The sequence below is a fragment of the Misgurnus anguillicaudatus genome, chromosome 5, assembly GCF_027580225.2.
Source record: "Misgurnus anguillicaudatus chromosome 5, ASM2758022v2, whole genome shotgun sequence".
NCBI lineage: Eukaryota > Metazoa > Chordata > Actinopteri > Cypriniformes > Cobitidae > Misgurnus > Misgurnus anguillicaudatus.
Window position 1 is genome coordinate 7,684,741 of NC_073341.2, and position 21,612 is coordinate 7,706,352.

The window sequence follows — 21,612 nt, forward strand, 5'->3', positions numbered from 1 at the left end:
GTTCTAACAACAGCAAAAAGAACCCCGGAATTAGTTTGTATGCGACACCGACTGTCAGAAAACATGAAAGTTGAACCAGCGAAGAAGAGACTCCCAACAGCAAAGTCTGTCCCCATCATTTTACCCCAGGTAACGGATATATGCTCACAGCAAAGTCTGTCCCCATAATTTGATCATATATTTAGCTGTAAGCAGTGGCTGAAACTGCTCTTTCAAATAAGCTGCCATAAATTGAAACAGTTATTAAATTAGTATTAATAACTATATGAACATAATAGGTCTGGCATTAATACTAGGTAGGGAATTAAGGGCCTTTCACATTAACAATAACTATAAAAAATATAGTTTTGCAAATCGTTTTATATTAAAGAGAATTGCGGAGCTCACACCAAAACTATTATGATACAGATACAATGAACGACATCATTGGGATCACTTTCTGAGCGATTTTTCCCACAGCGTGTTGAGGACATCTGCAAAAGTTTTTATTACAAGCAATATTAAAGGCAAGTGATTTGAAGGCTATTGGGTCTATTTGATATGGTTCCACACCAATCAAGCTTATCTTCTCTTGATACCGACGAGATGAAGCTCCCCTCAACTCAAATCTACGTGCGGCTAGGGGCAGGACAGATGTCATGTCAACAAAATGGCCGCGGTTAGCTACTTCCAGTGTTTGCGAATAAGCCCTATTGTAGATTGTGTGTAGTGCAAAAGTACAAAATGTGGCTAGTGAACAATGCAGGGATATCTGTAAAGTTGTGCTTTTTGGATTGGACATTATGAGCGCGTTGTTACATGGTATGTCATTGAGAGCAGATCGAGGGGAGCTCGCTGTGTGTGCGTGTGAGGTTAAAACAACTGTGTGTAGACGAGAGAGAGAGAGAGAGAGAGAGGTGAAATATGTTAAGCAAAAGAGGTTCCTAACGCCCTGCTAAGGAGAAAACTAAAATGGTGGAGGGAGTAATAGCAAGTTAGTTATGTTTAATTCTGTTTATTTCATACTGGCTCCAATGTATATCACATTTTTACTTATTCATTTATAGTATGAAGAGTGCATGTTCTCTTACTTTTGTTTTTTAAAGAAAAAACATCAATTTATGGAAAAAAATTATGGATTTATAGCGTTTTGAAAAAAAAAATAACTTTGAATTTATAATCAACAATATTGTTGTTTGATTTAATAATCATTATTCAACATGTTCAGACTGAGCAAAAACAATTTTAACAGAATAAATTGAATATTCACAAAATTTGTGGGTCTAGGTAAAAAAATTTCCTTTTCTGAAAACTATTGAAATGGATTTATAGCGTTTTGGAAAAGAGCTCTTCATATCTTCATATGATGTATCAGGACACTTCTTAATTTCATCCTCACACTGATCTTCTGAACACCTGTCCTACAAACCTATGGCTTACTTGCTATCATTGGTATACTGTACAATTGTGTTTTAATATAAAATATTCTGTAGATCAAATAGAGTCAAAATTTGCCTTTAGTCAGACAAATGAGCCAAATTTAGTGAATATTGTTGAGCTATGTTTAGCAAGCATTAAAGTTCTGTCCTAAACTTGACAGTGGTGTTCTTCATTTTTTGTTTGTAGACCTCATCAAACTCTTCATTTTGGGCCACAGTAAAGTGAGTTTTCCAGTCTCCAACTTTACCTTTGAACACAAACAAAGAGAAGTGAATCAGCTGAAAGGCAGAAGCCTCTGTTACAGTCAGACAAATGTAGATGATGTTATCTAACCTTTCCTCATGAAGGGTGAGATCTTGAAGTCCATGACTGGGATTGTAGAATAATTGGTCATCTTGTTGTTTTTCATGACATCAAAATGAACTCCTTTTGTTATTTTCTCTCTCTCCTCAGCCGAAGTTGATAATCCCAGAAAAGAGCACAAACGGTCCACCTCACGTCCTGTGTCCTGAGGAAATAATTCAACAAATTACACTATAGACACAGAGGCCCTCATTTATCGATTTCTGCATTCATTTGATAAAATGAGGATCAAAGTCATGAAATATATATATTATTCTATGAAAGAAACATACTTCAACCAAATCCTCATAGAACAAGTACAATAAGTTAGAATATGTCTGTTTCTTCTCCCACCATCCACTGACATGGTCATACCATGGACCAAACACATCTGTGGGGTAAAAAGCTGATGTTTAATGATGATACTTTTAGACTGGTTTTGAACTATTTTGAATACATTTACTCTACCTAAAGTGTACTAGTCATAAGATCCTTTTAAAAGATTAAACCAGGACTAGGCCTTAGTTTTAATAGGTCACTTAACACTCTGGGGTCGACGGTGGCGCGGGCGCCGTAAACTCTTTATTTTTCAATCACTCCGCAAAGAGAGTTAGATAACTCTGCTGATTTTGGTCATACAGATATGATTTATACATCATTTAAAACGTTAAAGTGTCTAGTTTTTTTCTGTCCACTCCCAATAAAAACAGAATGTTGTGCTTTTCGCAAAATTAAGAAAATAAACATGATGCGTGTTTTGTTCTCTCTCCCTCAGTGAAGTCCTTTCAGAAACACGTCAGAAAAATTAACTGTAACTTAACGAATACTTGTCATATAAACAAAAGATACATATCTACATAATGCTTGGAATGTCTGCTTTTGGAAGATGTAAGTGAAATATTGTAATTCGTTGTTAACTGTGTTAGAATAGGGAGATGTACCGTCTTTCTCGTGTTACTGCATTATCTATAATGAGCCACGCCCCGCTCCATTGAAGAGAAGGGCAGAGATCATCCATATTCAAGTCAACCCCAGTCAATGGAGACTCCGTCTCTATAGCCATTCAGTGATGTGTTGAGTTTTAATCCAAGTGTTGGTGACATGACATCTACTTGTTTACTCAGACTGTGTGTGTGTTTCATCAAACAGACGCGATCGACGTCCAAACGCACACACAAATACCTCATATTTGACGCGCTTTGTGGTATCATTATAAGATATGCGATTGTAAACATCACATCTACTTGTTTACTCGCGCCTAAAGTTATCTCCAAACAGACGCGAGTGCGTGTTTTTTTTTTTTACAAAAAAAAAACATTACTGGTGTGCATCTTGAGAATAATGACAAAAATAAATCTGTTAACTGTTAAGACATCTCAAACATTTTAGTCTGGGACTTGTCCGGGACATGCCACAAGACGTTTTTAAGATATTAAATAAATCTTTGATGTCCCCAGAGTACATTATGTGAAGTTTTAGCTCAAAATACCATATAGGTAATTTATTGTGGAATGTTAAAATAGGCACTTTATGGGTCTGAGCAAAAATGCACAGTTTTGTGTGTATCCCTTTAAATCCAAACGAGCTGCTCAGGTGGGCGGAGTCTCAAGCGCTCGCGCTGTAGACATGACAGAGCATCGAGGAAGATTCTCTCACGAAAGAAGTTAGTGAGCGATGTTCAACATTATATATATATATATATATATATATATATATATATATATATATATATTTGAACAAGTTTATAAAGTCAATCATCTGTTTTATGCATACTAAATACATGTTTATCGCTCACTCGCTCTCTCTCTCTCTCTCACTCACTCGCTCTCTCTCTTGCACTGAGGTAAGGTTAATCCTTTAGAACGTTAATTCAATCTTTAGAAATATTATTGAAACTACAAGTTATAAGATTGTAGGCTCCTGTTTGTGTTTGAGGGAATACAAACGCGTCATGGTGTCAGTAATACTTTCTCTTGGTCACTCGCACTTGAGGTAGCGTCATGGTTGGATAGCGCAGTTGAAGGGGCAGTATCATTAAAATAAGATCCTTTACCTATGTCATGGGGGGAGCGAAATCCCCATGACCTATTTATTCACATGCTTGCAGAGAGAGCCTTACCAAAACAAAGTTACAGGGTTGCTATTTTTCATGTTTTCTGGGTTGATAGAAGCACTGGGGACCCGATTATAGCACTTAAACATGGAAAAAGTCTGATTTTCATGGAATGTCCCCTTTAAAGTTTAGAGTTGTAATTGACAAATACCATTTCTTTTTTTATATGTGTTACTTTAACTTACTTTTTCCTTCCATGAACTTCTGTAAGTAGTGGTTCCAATCACCCGGTTCAGGATGTACCATGTTCATTCGTTCAAAATGAAAATAGGAAACTGCATTGTCCTTCGCATTACGAGCTACATACACAACCTGGAATGAAAGACAAAATGATTCAATTTCAGAAGTGCAGTAATGGCTATTACAGTAATGGCTATTTTGCCAAAGCAAAGCATGTGTAGCCAAACAAATTACATGACTTCTTTTTGCTTATTAGCATTTCGTGAATATGAGTATTTAAGGGCAAGCTTGGACTACTTGGATGCACTTTATTGTTGGCACAGCACCGCATTATTTGTTGCTATCAGGAAAACTGTAATCTTGTATTGCGAACAGCCATGTGTAATCCACAGTGCTCATTTATCAATCAGGGCTTAACATTAACACCTGCCAAATGGGGATGGAATTCAGCAGTGGCTTGTATCACAGTAAGTCACACTAGCCACTTTGGCGTATATATAAAATATATACAGTACTGTGCAAAAGTCTTAGGCCACAACCACCAGACTTGTTTTAGAAGTTTTTAATGTCCATCCATATTTATTTTTCAATCTATTTTATTAGGATACAAACAGAAAATACAGGAAATATGTACACAAAATAAAAAATAAAATAAAAATTCTTCAGGCATCAGTCAGTATTTAGTGTGAGTCAAAGCCAACAACAAGCAGGCCTACCCACCCAAAGCCATAACTTTTGTGAAAAAAGGAGAAAAGGTTTACAAGACTACAATGGTGGCCAACAACTCAACCTCTCTATTGCAACAAACCTCTGACTGGGAGTTGAGAGAGGACTTGAAAAAAAAGCTTGTCTTCCCACAGGACGTGGCAGTGACCTCCCTTCGACCAGATATGGTCCAGGAGCACGAAAAACCATCATAGTTGTGGAGCTCACAGTGACCTGGGAAGAGAGGTTAGCCACATCCCACCAGTTAAAAAAATCTAAGTACCAGGACCTGGTCGACGAAGCCGTTGTAAAAGGGTTGCATACAACCAGCTACCCTGTTGAAGTTGGCTGCTGCGGATGCCCAGGGAAATCGTTGCGCTGCTTCCTCCAAAGGGTGGGCTTGGAGGCTAAACAGCTGAAGAAAGCCACCAGTGATATAGCTGCAGCAGCCGAGTCTAGTTCAAGATGGGTGTGGCTGAAGGGAGCCCACAGTTGGAACCCTTTTGTAGGTGAAGGCTAGTCAGTCTTTGCTGCCCCACTCAGGTGTGGTGTTCAGGTTAAGGGGCGAAACACCCGAGACCCTGAGATCCCTGCTGACAATGCGGAAGGGTTCCAAGGTGCTCCAAGGAATACCAGCTTGGAAGGAGATCAACATCACCATAGTTAGTGTAGTCCCTGCAGTAGTAGCTTTTGACAAGCATCTCTAATGTTTATTTTACCGTGACCTTCTTTGGCACTAAACACATCTTGAGGTTTTCTGAGGAGACTGAAGTCCTGAAGTCATTTGATTAGAATGAGAAATTAGGATTTAATTTCATATAGGTTAAGCAGATCCTGCAGTTGCCTGCGTTGGCTCAAGTGGAAGGGAAGTTTACCCTAAATACTTGACATTTCAGCTTATACTTTTATATGGTTTTTAATACTACATACAAGTTTCCTGCATTTTCTAGTTGTATTCTAATAAAGAACCTGAGAAATAATTATAATCACTATAACATTACAAAAACAACAAATCTAATTAAGACTTTTGCACAGTACTGTGTATGTCCCCCAAAATATGAAAACCATCTGTCATTTTGACAAATAACACATTAAAATTAAATTAAAACTGCAACAAGACGTTGTCTGTCCAATGTAACGAAACAAAATTCATGTCAATGTGATAGTAAACTCAGGGAACATGGATTTAGCAAACATGGTCATGACAGGGAACACAGGCTCAGCCACTTCCATATTATGGCCCCAAACTGGAACATTCATGCTTAGAAATGCGCCTATAACCAATGCCATCATTATGTTTTGCAACAATTAGGTTGCAAAGGTCTTGAGACAGCTCTTTGCTTTTAAAAAGGCACTAAGACGTTTTTGTAGGCCACCAGTTTGGAATGAACCAGCTGATATTTATTTACAATGACAGGCGGCTGGGTTTTTTTAATTGCTGATAGTTTTCAGCTGTTGTCTTGGCTTTCCATGCCTTTTTGCAACTCCCTTTCTTCATGTGTTCAATAAGTTTTTCCTGTGTCATTTCACATTATTACACATTAATTTATGAAATTATTTGTTTTGGTTTAATTGTATGTAAGGATTACTTGGGTTGTTACTAACATCTGAAAATTTTGTCAATAGCATCTTTGGAAATATATTTAAATGTTGACGTGTTCAATACTTTCAATACTTATTTCACCCACTGTTATGTACTTTTCATGTTACTGATTTTGGTTTGTTTTTCACAAAGAAAGTAACAGATTGCAGCTTTATTCAAATAAACAAATCTAAGGGCAAATCACTTCCATTTGGAAGTGATCATCCCTATGCCTATTCCCTTCAAAGATCAAAACTCTTGATGTATAAACTCTAGAGAGAGTTGTGCAATTGGGTTTCATAGTGTGACCGATTAAAATACACTCAATGAACTTGATAAGTAATGAAAAAACAACATCATTTTCTATAAGGGCTTTACGATTAAGTGCAGTGCTTTTGGTATACCAGGTAGTGATGCAGCTAGTTAAAATGGTCTAGACCCGTTTGAGGGTGTGGTGGCTCATAATAAACTCAGTAAGCCATCTCAGTAAGAAGAGGTTTCCTCATCTTTTTTTGTACTCCAGTATAAATCAATATATTTATAAATATATAAATATATACCCTTGAGTTCTGTTCCCAGAAGGACTTAGGCACCAGCTGAACAGGTAGGTGAGTTTTGATGAGGCGAGGAGAAGTTTTCAGATTATTAGCAAGTTCTGTCCCTGAAAGTGAGAAATTTTATTGTAGATTAGAAATCAAGATATTTAAAGGAACAGTATGTAGGATTGTGGCCAAAACTGGTATTGCAATCACAAAACTTGTGGCTAAAACTGGTACTGCAATCACACAACTGGTGGCCAATACACAAAATGACAACATAAACATCAGTTGAGGGCTGCAACTTCAGTTTTTAAATGTCAATATCCTGGCCAGACCACTGTTGTCAGTGATATAAATATTTGAAATGAAAATGATTTCTTGATGTCTAGTGACATATCAGGGCCATTTTATGATTAATTGATATACATTTCTTACATACTGTTCCTTTAAGATGTCTCACACACAACACCAACGTCCAAAAAATACAACATATGACGGAAACCAACAGTCCAGCAGGCCTGTTAAACAGATAAACACCAAGGCCAAAATTCACCCCAGATTAAACAAACCTGTCAGCTTGGTTGGTAAGAGACTTGGACGGTACATAAACTCTAAAATAATAGTAAGATATTTTCAACCCAGCATTGGGTCAAAATGGGACAAGCCCAGCCATCTGGGTTGTAATTTAATCAATGCTGTGTTATTTCAACCCAAAACCATTAAACCATGGTTGGGTCAAATATAAACCCTTTCTGGGTTAATTATTGAAAATAACCCATCATTTTTTAGATTGTACAGTGTATACAGTGTAGTAAATATAACATCTAAGGTACTATAAGCTAGGGTTTTGGAATGGGTATGTCTGAGGGGCATTTCAAAGAATTGAAAACATGTTTATTCATGTGAGAAATTCACTCCATCTGGTTTATATTTCTCTTAATGGAATGTCTAGACATTTTTGAGATGGAAAAATACTAATTATGATGGACAAAATCATGATTGAATTTACGAAGTGAATTATACTGTGATCTCTGACCTGTTGGAATAACTTGAAAGCATGTCTCTAGGAATGGCACCCTTATGTAAATTGGCTGTGAAGTCTGGTGATCTGGATCATTACCAAAATACAGAAGGTCCAATATATAAGAAACCCAGGTGGTACCTAGTGGAACAGTGGAGAGAAAAAATAATTAATAATAATGTCATACCTTTAATAAACATTAAATAACAATAACTGCCAAACATGGGAAAGAAATGGGAAAGAGTCACAAACTACAGTGTGGACTGTATAATGATTCTGTTGATGTAACTTTGCAGCAGTGTCGGTTTGTGTTAAAATAATTGGGGGGGGGGGCACAAAAAACTTTACTATTCTTTATGATGGTAACTTAAAGAAAATGGAATATTGGAATAAATGGAATAAAATATATATCTGTGAAAGTGCAATTCACTATTACATACACATAATAACACAATACAAACTCATATTAATATGAAACTATTATATTTATAGTAAAACAACTCTAAATAGCCCCTAATCCTTTTAGGACTCACCTCATTATTTATTCAAATACCACAGCCAACAGATAACACACAGATAATGTAGATAATGTAGTTCTGTTTATTAAAATTAGAATATACAGTTTGGTTGTAGTACGATATATAGTAGATTAGATTATATAATAAATATAGTAGAAAGAAATTATACCCTATACCCCTTTACTCTCTGCTGACATTAATATGACACAGAAGATGACTTATGTATTTTTGTTTTTATTTATTATTTACCTTTATTTAACCAGGAGGTCCCATTGAGATTCAGAATCTCTTTTACAAGAGAGACCTGGACAAGGTAGCAGCCAAATCACAACAAATGCATACATAACAAACACAATGAGACTCTTAAGAGAAACAAGAACATGCCTCCATCATAACACTCTTTACAGTAGTTTTAAATTCATTTATGGACATAAGGGTTTCTAACTTTAGCTCTTTTTGCAGATTATTCCACCCCCAAGGTGCTAAATAACAAAAAGCAGTTCTTCCAAATTCGGTTGTAACTCGTGGCACATTATTTTTTTATTTAATTTTTTTATTTAACCTTTATTTAGCCAGGTAAGCACGTAGAGAACACATTCTCAATTGAAACGACGACCTGGCCAAGATAAAGGAAGGTGCAAGACAACAAGTAGTTCCATATAAAAAATTACACAAATAATACATGAAATAACCACAAGATAATAAATAAAGTACAAGTCTTCAAGACAATAAATTAAACAATATATACAAATTAATATATCCTAATCTGTAATAAAAGATCTAGAGCAAAAATAAATGTAATATAAAATTATAAAAAGGAGGTCAGCAGGTACAACAAATTGGCAAAAGCTCTTACCACTAGACTACCATACGAACATCTTGATTCATTTAAACCTACTACAATAGATGAGCTCTCTAGACTAGTTACATCATCCAAATCATCGTACTGTATATTAGACCACATTCCCACAAAACTACTTAAAGAGGTATTCCCTGTAGTGTCAACCCCGGTTCTAAATATCTTTAACTCATCGCTAGAAATAGGATACGTTCCAACAACTTTCAAACTAGCAGTTATTAAACCGCTGATTAAAAAACCACAGCTTGATAAGGGAGAGCTTAACAACTTTAGACCAATCTCCCTTTTCTTTCGAAAATATTAGAAAAGGTAGTGGCAAGCCAGTTACGCACATTCTTGACAAATAATAGTACATATGAAAAGTTCCAATCAGGATTCAGGCCATACCATAGCACAGAGACAGCGTTGCTTAGAGTTACAAATGACCTCCTATTAACATCCGATCGTGGTGAAATCTCAATTCTTATATTATTAGACCTTAGTGCAGCCTTTGACACAATAGATCACATAATCTTACTCAATAGACTAGAAAACTATGTTGGTATCAGTGGTCAGGCGCTAGCCTGGTTTAGGTTGTATCTAACCAATCGCTATCACTTCGTTTATGTAAACGAGGAAGAGTCATATCACTCCCTGGTTAAATACGGTGTACCGCAGGGATCGGTTTTAGGTCCTATCCTGTTCTCGTTATACATGTTACCCCTAGGAGACATTATCAGGAAACATAACATACGTTTTCACTGCTATGCGGATGATACCCAGCTTTACATCTCCTCACATCCCAGTGAAACACACACGTTTTCTAAGCTAACAGACTGCCTTAGCGATGTTAGTGACTGGATGGCACATAACTTTCTTAAGCTGAACTCCAATAAGACAGAGATACTTATTATTGAACCGAATCGCTACAAACATAACATGTCAGATTACAAGTTGAACATAGATGGCTGCACTGTGGTGCCATCTTCCACGGTTAGGAACTTAGGTGTGATGTTCGACAGCAACTTATCCTTCGATAGTCATATCGCCAACGTCTGCCGCACAGCATTCTTCCATCTTAGAAATATCTAGAAAATACGCCATATACTGTCTACATCTGACGCAGAGAAGCTTATCCATGATTTTATGACCTCTAGAATAGACTATTGTAACTTGCTACTCGGGGGATGCCATGCAAATCAAGTAAACAAGCTTCAGCTAGTTCAAAACGCTTCCGCAAGGGTACTTACTCGATCTAAAAAGTACGACCACATAAGCCCAATTCTGGCATCTTTACACTGGCTACCAGTTAAATATCGCATACAATTTAAAATATCACTAATCACCTACAAAGCCTTAAATGGCCTAGAACCCTCATATCTTAGAGAATTACTATCAGAATACAATCCATCACGCACACTACGGTCACAAAATTCTGGTCTCTTGATTATCCCTAGACTATCAAAGTGTCTAAAAGTGGAAGATCCTTTTCCTACTTAGCCCCTAAGCTCTGGAATGATTTACCAACCGATGTCCGAGAATCAGACACAGTCGATCATTTTAAATCTAGACTTAAAACTTTTCTATTCAACAAAGCATTCACATAATTTTTCTAGTAAAGGTACTTAACTCGAAATAGTTATTTTTATGGAACAAAGCACTCGCGGTCATAACACAGACCAACCAAATAAATAAATAAAAACCTTATCTTAACGTATGATCGGATTGCGATTTTGGAACTTTCGTGTGTCTTGTGAATAGGATGCCATACAAACCCGTTTGCCACTGAACCTGCATTAACGACGACAGTGGGGCCTCCAGCCTTAGTCAAACGGGTTGACACGTATGGTCAGGTTGCGATGTTGGCGTTTTCTCATGATCTTGTAAATAGTATGCAATATAGACCCGTTTGCGACTGAACCTGCATTAACGACGACAGTGGGGTTACAGGCCTTAGTCAAACGGGTCGACAGGTTTCATTTTCTCTTAAAGATCGGAAGGCGACCCTTAGTTACCATATATACCGTCGCAGTGGGCCCCCAATTTGCAAAATCCTCAACTGTGGATAATATAATTATGCCGCAATAGTTAGTCTGTCTGAAACTAAGCTGAACCACATCGCTGTGTGACACTTGCATTACATGTGAACGGCCCCTACGCTAATATGATTGTTTTTCTCTCCCTGTCTCGTCCTCGACCCTGAGGACAATGGGACAAACAGACCCAGTTTCGGTAGATGTCGGCACACCTCTGATCTACTGGTCGTCCCTCAATGTGATGCCCAGCTGATGCCTGACCAACGATCACCGGCAAAACCCGCTTAATCTCCGTTTAATCCCCGCTTAAACTCCTTATCCGTTTATATACATGTATATCTCCCAAGGGTTTTTCCCTCCTAGGACTTTTTATTTTTTATTTCCTCGGCTGAACAACCCGGGGTTTTTGTTTTTTTTTCTGCTATGGGGTTTTTTAACCCGGGGAGGTAGCCTGCTTGGGCTTAACTTAGCTTCTTCTTCTAGACGTTACATTAGTAATACGCTCGCTCATAATGTAGAGTCATAGCCGCAGCAAATTTGACTGCTTATGCTATTGTGTATTATGTTGTGCTATCTGTCATTTTTCTGTGCTTTTACTGCTTCTATTAATGTAAAGCTGCTTTGAAACAATTAAGTATTGTGAAAAGCGCTATATAAATAAAATTGAATTGAAAATTGAATTGAATTGATAGGCGTGCTTTAAAAGAAGTGAGAGAGACGGTGTTCTCAAGTTTCAGGGTCTTTTGTAGCTCATTCCAGTCGTATGCAGCTGCAAACTTGAAGGAGCTACGGCCAAAAGAAGTATTTACTTTAGGTATTACTAGAGAAATATATTTTCTGGAGCGTAGGTTACGAACAGATGAGGCAATGGTAAGAAGAGAGTTCAGATACAGAGGGGTTTTGCGTAAAATTGATTTATATATAAAATGATACCAGTGGGTCAGATGTCGAGTATGTAAAGAAGGCCAACCCACTAGTGCGTATAAATCACAATGGTCGGTATAAAAAGAGGCATTGGTAACAAAACGAATGGCACTGTTATAGACCACATCTAACCTTTTCAGAAGAGAGGTAGAGGCAGTTCTATAAATGATGTCTCCGAAATCTAATATTGGTAGGACAGTAATTTTTACTAGTGTATGTTTAGCAGCATAAGTAAAAGAAGCTTTGTTTCTAAATAAAAAGCCAATCCTAAATTTAATTTTGGTTTGCAGCTCGTTAATGTGGAACTTAAAAGAAAGTGATTTATCTAACCAGATACCTAGATATTTGTAGGTATCCACATAATCTAGTGTAAATCCATCCATAGTCAAAATACTAGTCAAGTTAAAGAGCAATTAAAGAGCAATTACTTTGAAGAGCGTAGATGGTAGGAACCAGTGCAGACAGAGAGAAGGTTACAAAGGTACAGTGGAAATTTGCCAAGTATAGCTTTATAAATAAAGATATACCAGTGCTAATGTCTATTCTACGAATTTTAAGTGATGTCCAACCAAATAAATCATAAAGAATGCAGTGATGGGTAAGAGACTTTATATTTGTTATAAATCGTAGAGATGCATGGTAAGCTGAATCAACATGACGCAGGATGGAAAATGCAGGAAAGTAGATTCCACAAGTTTCTTCTTAGCACTAAAAGTAAAGCAAGATTTGCTTCTGTAATAGAAGCCAAGCTTGACTTTAAGTTGCGTAACTAAAGCAGTGATGTGTTCATTGAAGGAAAGCGTATCATCAATCCATACCCCCAAATATTTGTATGAAGACACTCAATGGATTTTCCATCTAATGACAAAAGACCACAATTGTCAGTTAGCTGTACTCAAGCTTTTGAGAACACCAGAAACTTTGTTTTCTGTGTATTTAAAACCAATTTTAGACTCAATAGTGTATATTGCAATGCCTGAAATGCAGTCTGAAGTTCCTGCACTGCTGCTGAGATGGTAGAAGCCTGGGTTTTAACCACTGTATCATCAGCATAAAATGTAATTTGGCTTGAACATCTCTATCCAAATAATTTATAAAAATTGAAAACAGAATGAGTCCTAAGATTGATCCTTGAGGAACACCTTTAGTTAGACATAAAGACGGTTGTGGATTATTCATGGTAAAATTCAAGGTAGACATTTACACAGTTCTCTTACTTTTTCACAGTACTGTAAATGTTGAAGGGGATGTGTTCAATAAAGACATAAGAGATTAAAAATCTTAGGGGTGGGAGAAAAAAATTGATTCACCAAACTATCGCGATTCTTTTAAAAACGATTTTGAGATCGATTTGTTTACCTCAGAATCAATATACATTTAATTATTTTACTTTTCCAGAGAGGTGGTGGGAAGACGTTACCGCTTTTATTCCAACAGAGGACGAAAATAACGTGTTGTCTGTAGATGACGTCGTATCCGTTTTAAGCTGGCCCGAGAAAGCAAAACCATGGCAGAGTCAGGGGAGCAAACCTCTTTAAAAAAAATTTCTGCACCTTCACGTTTGAAATCACAAGTGTGGAAACACTTTGGATTTTACACACTGCCAGGAAGAGCTGCGCTGGCCATGACTAAAACGATATGCAAACTCTGCCATACAGTGATAGCATATTGTGGCAATACGACCAACTTGAGTGCCCACCTTACTCAACACCATTCAGAGCTGAATTTCGGGCTAAACGCCAATCAACCTGCAGCATCTCAATGAACTCTGGATGTGAAATTGAGTCAATTACCATCCACTTCGGAGAAGGCAAAACGCATCACGGAGTTGATTGCTCTTTTTATCTGCAAAGACATTCGACCATATAGCGTTGTGGAAAATGCCAGTTTTTTAAAATATGATCTATACTTTGGAGCCAAGGTACATTATTCTATCGAGGAAGCTTTTCGCAGACTCAGTTGTACCTAAAATGTACGACAAGGTTGCGTCAGAAGTAAAAAACTGTTTAAGCAAAGCTCAACGAGTCGCACTTAGCTGCGATGCCTGGACATCGCGAGCTACGGAGTCCTATGTCACCGTAACAGCCCATCACATAACAGATGACTGGCATTTGTCTTCTCACATGCTCCAAACCAGAGCCTTTCACGGGAGTCACACGGGGGCAAATCTTGCAGAGCTGCTTCGTGGTGTAGTGATTGAATGAAACTTAACAGACAATGCATCTAATATGGTTATCGCTGCCCAAATAACCGACTTTCTCCATATTAAGTGTTACGCACACACTCTAAATCTGGCCTCACATCGTGCACTGAAGCTTCCTGCTGTCGCGAAGTTACTCGGACGAGTACGACGCATCACTGGATTTTCCGTAGAAGTGCTGCAGGACTTCATGTTTTGCAGGAAAAACAAAAGTTACTGGAGCTCCCTGCGCACAAACTTATAACAGACGTTTCAATGAGATGGAATAGTGCATACGACATGGTTAAACGTTTTCTGGAGCAACAGGCTGCAGTAACAGCTGCACTGCTCTCACCTGAAGTGAGGAAAAGAGAGAAGGATATTAGCACCTTGACTGAGTTGGACATAACTAATGCAGAAGAGTTCATTCAGGCCCTAAAGCCAGTAAAAGTAGCTACATGTGTTATGTCTGATGAAAATAACCCAACACTCTCTGTCATTGCCCCACTACATGCACAGCTCCTGCATGACACCCAGAAAAACCTTGCGGATCCTCTGTTTGTCAGACAACTCAAAGATGCCATTCACCAAGACCTCAGCAAAAGATATGCATCTGATCTGGAAAAATAACTCTTAACCTGGCTTCAGCAGTTGATCCAAGATTTAAAGCACTGCCGTTTCTGTCTGATGAAGAAAAAAATGAAACATTTGCAAAAATGGTCACAGAAGCTGCAGCAACAATGTTGGAGCATCAGGTAAAAATGTGTCTTAGTTCATAATAGTGTGTGAGCTTGTGTACATGTGTGTGTAAAATTGTATATAATTTTTTTTTTTATTTTCTGCTTCATGTTAAATTATGCATTGATTTGGTACAATGTTCAAATATTTAGTGTCTAAGATGGATCAACTGATGGATCAACATAGTGTCAACATAAATTAAATGTAGTACTATTTTTTACCAACATGTTTTATTTGTTGTACTTTTTAGGGAGAAGTGGCGAGGCAGGAACTGAGTGATAATTGTGCACCAGACAAGGAAGATGATGATCACAATAGCTCTCCTTTGCCTAAAAGAAGAGTATCCTCCTGTGCGCTGGCTGATCTCCTTGGTAACACTTTTGGGGATGCCAGGCAGCCATTAGCAAAGTCAGCCTCTGAAATTGCAACAGAGGAAGTGCAAAAGTACAGAACTGCTGATTGTCTGCCACTGTATGAATGTCCATTGGGTTGGTGGAAAGAACATCAACATGAGTATCCTCTACTTGCAGAGATAGCCAAGCAATACTTATGTGTACCAGGGACAAGTGTCTCTGCAGAACGGGTATTCTCTACCGCCGGGGATATTGTGACTGCACAGAGAAGCAGCCTTACCACCGAGCATGTTGACCAGCTCTTGTTTTTGCAGAAGAATGTCACAGGTCGGAGCAGACCACAGATGTCGTGAGTCTCGCCCCTCTCTAGTTTCCACCTCGAGGAGGTCCCAAGAGCACCCCAATAACCAGACACACAGAGAGCGTAAGTAAATATTAAAACAAACTTTATAAAAATTATTTAAAAATGTATTGGGAAAAGGAGGCTAAAATCCAACTCTCCGGTTGGAGAGGCACAGTCTCGAGTCTCTCAGACTCCGTCGCGGAAATCTCAGGTAGGTCCTCTTCTTGACTGCTGATTATGCGACAATAATCAGCTTATTCACAAGATTTCTCTCTGTTCTGGCTTGCAGGGGCACGAGGCCACTGGATCTTCCCTGGGGTCACAGGTAAGTATACAACACAGTAGGTATGTGAGACGGGCAACGGGGCTCCTTCAACTAACAAGCAATTTCCCAACACAATGTGATGACTTCAGTTTTCTTGGCACAAGGTAAGTACAATGCAGGTAACTGAGGCTTCACTTGGGCTTACGGACGTACAACACAATATGCTGGCTTTAGCGGTTAGCATAAGGTAGGTACAAATGTAGGTAACAGGGGCTTTACTTGGGCTTACAAACGTATAACACAATATGCTGCTTTAGCTTTTGGCAGCAGGTAAGTACAGTTCACAGCAGACTACACTTGGCGGTGGGCGCACGGTGAATATACATAGAAACAGGAAATGGATGGAACTCACAGACCTTATGGGGTGATGTACGTCAGGCGTTGGCCTTCTTTGAAGCTTCAACAAAAGGATGTTTGAGATGCAAGCTGCTGCGTTATACCGAACTGGCCTCCGCTGGTGTCACCACACCGGTAGAATCAGGTAAGGGGTTCCACCCCGGAGTGTACCACACTGAGTGGGTCGAACGCTTCCCTCTCCTCTCTTCCAACCGACAGGGCGAGAGATCTGGACAGGGGCGCACCTTGGAAGAGACTCCAAAGCAGGTAATGCTACACACACACAGCTGATGTCCTCTACCAACAGCCAAACTTCTCACTATTAATATGCTCCACTTGATTCACACTGTTCTTATTTGACTTGGTTATCTCACCACCGCTTCGTGGGGAAGACAGATCTGGATGTCGCCGACGGCATGTAGATGATGATGTTTTACCACGCCAGCCTCAATGTCCACTTCTTCACAGGGGTTTGTCCGGCCTAAAGGTGGTTATTGACAACACGGACACAGCACGACACTGCAACCTTCAAGTGCATACACTCACAGCAAAGTACAAAGACTCACCCACTGCACTCCACACACACTCTTGGTGAATTAGGGACACAACCACGACTGACGAGGGACTCGTCCTGAAGTTTGCTAGACACTGATTCAGCGGATAGTCAGTTGTAGACGTCGCCGCCCCGACACCCCGGCGTCCTCTTCACTCGCTATTTTCGGCTCACCCACAACTCCTTTCCACAGTGGGGCTGCTCACAAAAGACTTGCTGGTGGGTTCACTCTAGGGAAGTAGGCTGTTAACAATAGCTTGGGGTACTCACACTGTTACTGACACGAAGTCTCTTTTCCTCTTCCCTTTAGCCACCGAACGAATCCCGGTTGCTGTGCGACCGTCCCTGGATGGCCTCCTCCTGCCGTACTTCCGGTGAGTATTGCTATTTGAAATCTTCAGAAGATATTACACATTTTCCTAAATCATTGCACGGGTAGATATTTATCTGGATATACTCAGCCCATTCGTTACTCTTGCCAACTCCACAGTTTCTTACTCGCCCAGCCCACAATATCATTCGCCTTCTTTTCGCTGCACTCGCCCAAACACTCCAACTCGCTCGCCAGACTGGCTAGAATAAACTGCACGCTCTGACATTTCTGAGGCTCTCTTTATACTCCTCTCCTTCTCTTCATTGTCCAATCCGCGATCGCCACACTCGTTGACACACCTGCGACCGATGAAGCCCTAATTTCTTTCCCGGAGTTCCCGGAAGTGACGGTGTTTGCGGCTTACTCATCTCCATCATCTTTGGTTCTGCCCTCAAAAAGTCACCCCGTGACAAGAATCTTAACATTCCCAAGCATTAGTTACGTTTTTAGCACATTTTAGTTGCAGTCTAGGGTTTAAAGTTTATATAAATCTAGTTCAATTTTAAATAAATTGTTCAGCAGCTTTTTTATATATTGTTATTTGGACATTGTGACTGCACAGAGAAGCAGCCTCACCACAGAGCATGTTGACCAGCTCTTGTTTTTGCAGAAGAATCTTAACATTCCCAAGCATTAGTTAAGTTTTTAGCACATTTTAGTTGCAGTCTAGGGTTTAAAGTTTACATAAATCTAGTTCAATTTTAAATAAATTGTTCAGGAGCTTTTTTATGTATTTTTATTTGGACATTGTGACTGCACAGAGAAGCAGCCTCACCACAGAGCATGTTGACCAGCTCTTGTTTTTGCTGAAGAATCTTAACATTCCCAAGCATTAGTTAAGTTTTTAGCACATTTTAGTTGCAGTCTAGGGTTTAAACTTTACATAAATACTAGTTCAATTTTAAATAAATTGTTCAGGAGCTTTTTTATTTATTGTTATTTATTGGAAAAGTTTAAAAGCACTTCATTTTATTTCAGAGTATTGTTTTTATTTATTTTGTTGCACATTTGAATATTATATTCAAGTCTTCAGTACTTGAAAGTTTTATGGTTCAAGGTTCTTTATGCACTATGTATGTGTATGCTCCTGAAATAAAAATTTTGAAAGATGTGATGCATTGTTTTTGTTAATATAACTCATATACAGTCTTTTTAAGGGTGTGATCAAGCATTTTCCATTGTCTAGACTTTATTAAGCAAACAAAAATCACAATTTAAACAATGAATCGCAATAGCTACAGAATCGGGATATGTATTGAATCGGCACAAAAGCATCGGGATAGTATTGAATCGCCAGATTAGTGAATCGTACCAGCCCTAATAAATGTTTGTGTTCTATCAACATTGTGTTTTGTTCAAACTAATGTTTTTATCAATGCAGAAACAAAATCACCATTACCCTAATCTATAATGTTATTGATATTCCTAACTGTTCCCTTCATTTGCTCTCGACTTCTTTGCTCCTTGTCTCTGTGGTCTTTATCTTTATGACTGAGTAAGGTAAAATCTATACATTTATTCTGCAAAACTGCAATGTTTCTTAATATTTACTATGCTTCACCGAATCTTTTACTTTATAATTGATCTTAATTCTAACTTAATTTGCAAGTCCCAGGTAGTTTAGGAACTACAACCATTTTAGTGTAAGCATGTCATTTTCATGGTTTGTGCTGAACGTGGAGGGGGATTTGCTATAACAGGTTAACTTTCAGACTTACAGTGATTAAAATAATATGTTAGATGGAAATGGCTGTTCTTATTTTAATGTATTGTTTTTTTACAGTTACTTTTTTCTGTTCTGCACCTCACAACTCTTCTGTGATCTGATCTGTCCAGTTTTGGTCATGTGATTGCATTGGGAAGTGAGCGGTTGACATGTAAGCACTTGTGCTGCATATGCTGCATACCCATTGTTTTCCTCCTGGCGTAGTTTTCAAATCTGTACACCTGTGCACCTAGTGACACAGTTCTTAGAATTTTTTTTAAAAAATGTGGGTGTTTCTCCTTAAAATTAAAGAAAATATTCTAGTAAAGAACAAGGTCATTCAGAAAGCATCTTGTGCACTCTTTGCAACATCAATGCTTTCATTAAGTTTCATTTGTGGAAGTTGAGTGGCACGCTTTTAAGGGGATTTGTGTGATTGACAGGCTTTATTTATACTTAAAGTAGCCTCATGCGAGTCAGATGTAGTTCATGTATGGTAACTGAGCTTATACACTCACCTGCTTTAGGGTAAGTGGCGATTAGGATGTCATCTGGTCTCGCCTGGAAGTTCTTCACATTTTCCCAGTTGTCAGTGAATAAATTGACCATAGAAATGCCCTCAAAATCTATCAGCTCCGGCCGAGATATTTTCAGCTGCAGTATAGAAAACAAAATATTGAGAATTCACTGTAATAATAATCATGCATCAAAATAGTTTGAAAAATGTTTTGATGATCATTTGCTGAGGTCTTAAATTTCAGGAAACACAGAAAGTGACAGAGAAGGTAAAAAAATGACATAGTAAACCCCAAAAGATGGCATACTTTATTTTTACTGGCAGACACTGCTTTGCTAAGAAGTGTGGCATGTGTGCCCCAAAATGATTTTGTCAGGACTCTGCCACGAGAGTCTGTTTTATAGTGATGTTTTATTGTGATGGCAGAGTTCTGACAGTCTCTTGTTTAATGTGGAGGCCATGCCTTGTTTATTGTGGCATGTGCCTCTGGTGTCTTGTCTTTAGTCCCCGCCCCCTTGTTCTCCCTGTTAATTATTCATTATCAGTTTATCCCTTGCACCTGTGTTACCCTCGTTAAGTTTCCCTATTTAATCTCCTCTTGTCTCTTGTCTTGTGCTGGGTCATTGTGTTGAATCATGTCATGTTTTGCTGTCTATCGTGTTCTTTTAGTTTATGTTTTTATCAGATTGTTTCTTGTTAAGTCAGTGTTGTAATTTCATGTTTAATGTTGTGTTGCCCCCTCGTGGGCTTTTTGTTTTTCATGTTTATATATAATAAATGTTCTATGTTCACTCCCCGATATCGTCTGCGCTTGGGTTCTCTTGTTCCTCGTCTCCAATCCTCACAGATTTGGTAAATGTTAAAGTTATATATAACGTCATTTCACAATTAGGGGGTTTGCTTTGATTTAGACAAAATGTATTTGTTAAGGTCAAATTTGATCTAATGGCATTAGATACAACTTTATAACTGTGCAGCATCTTGCAAACATGCTGCCTAATTTCACACAATTAAATCCATTCTCATGCCAAACATCCAGTAACTGATCTGAAGACTTATCTATGTTAAAATCATTAAGGTGACCAATCAAATCAAACGCAGAAGCTGAGCATGAACTCTAGTGTGACTTTCTTTGAAATCGGTGAAAAAGCAACACCTTTAAGCTATATTCATATTTCAAACTTAAAATTGGCTGCACTGTTTTGTGAATTCATTAAATCATAAAGGAAACAAATCACTGTGTGAACAAAGAAAATAACAGTGCTTAATATTTATTACTGTAGATGGTTTCAGCAGTAACAACATAAACAAAAACCTTTTGTGGACCAAACTTAACTTTCTGAAAACTCCCACATGGATTCAATAACAACAGAGTTCCTGTAGAGCAGATTATTTGTGATAACATCCAAAATAAATGTCAGGTAATTTACCTGTGTTCATATGTCATATCTAACGTGTCTCAACTATTACACTAAGCTATTACTGTGTAAAATTAAAATCTACAATGTTAGCTACAGAACGGCTCTCCTGATTTTGCCAGGGGGTTCATTTCCTCAGGTTTTTTTTATAATTTAACAGTTTTTGATTTACAACTTTGTGTAAAGTATCAGAAAATAGTTTTATTTACTCACTGAGGACATGTCGGGGGTTTCCATTATGATGAAATCTTCTGTTCTCATCAAATCTTTCTGCTGAAAACTCTTCCGCATTCAACTACATTCTGTCCTTATGTTTACAGTTCACATTTCTCTCTCTCTCTCTCTCTCTCTCTCTCACGTTATGTAAGTTCAAACGGCCCTCCCTCCCTCCATTTATCCATTCATTTCAACACAATCATAATCACAGTTGCTGTTCCTCTGTTTTGTCTCAGACTTTTGTAAGCCTCTTGCACTCTCACTCACACATGCACGGCAGTAATATATATTGTACTGACATAGAAACAAAGTAAAACAGCACAAAATACACTGGCAACA

General features: G+C 38.3%; 1 protein-coding gene across 1 annotated transcript; it reads right to left on the reverse strand.

The window, feature by feature from the left end:
• Positions 1-581: 581 nt before the first annotated feature.
• LOC129414905 (cytosolic sulfotransferase 3) lies at positions 582-21,397 on the reverse strand. Its single transcript, XM_055169025.2, has 8 exons — positions 21,271-21,397; positions 19,641-19,776; positions 7,917-8,042; positions 6,902-7,002; positions 4,060-4,186; positions 2,055-2,152; positions 1,753-1,927; positions 582-1,666 (listed from the first exon to the last, which is right to left on the reverse strand). Exons 1-8 carry the CDS (start codon positions 21,346-21,348, stop codon positions 1,554-1,556), a joined length of 954 nt encoding a protein of 317 aa, XP_055025000.1. The 5' UTR covers positions 21,349-21,397; the 3' UTR covers positions 582-1,553.
• Positions 21,398-21,612: the final 215 nt, after the last annotated feature.

Bases quoted from the DNA above. Each gene is read 5' to 3' on its own strand.
- LOC129414905 (XM_055169025.2), bottom strand. From the start codon at position 21,348: ATGCGGAAGAGTTTTCAGCAGAAAGATTTGATGAGAACAGAAGATTTC. The intron at 1,928-2,054 runs GTATGTTTCTTT...TTATTTCCTCAG, and splicing joins TCTATGAGGATTTGGTTGAA to GACACAGGACGTGAGGTGGA. The intron at 1,667-1,752 runs GTTAGATAACAT...TTGTGTTCAAAG, and splicing joins CTCACCCTTCATGAGGAAAG to GTAAAGTTGGAGACTGGAAA.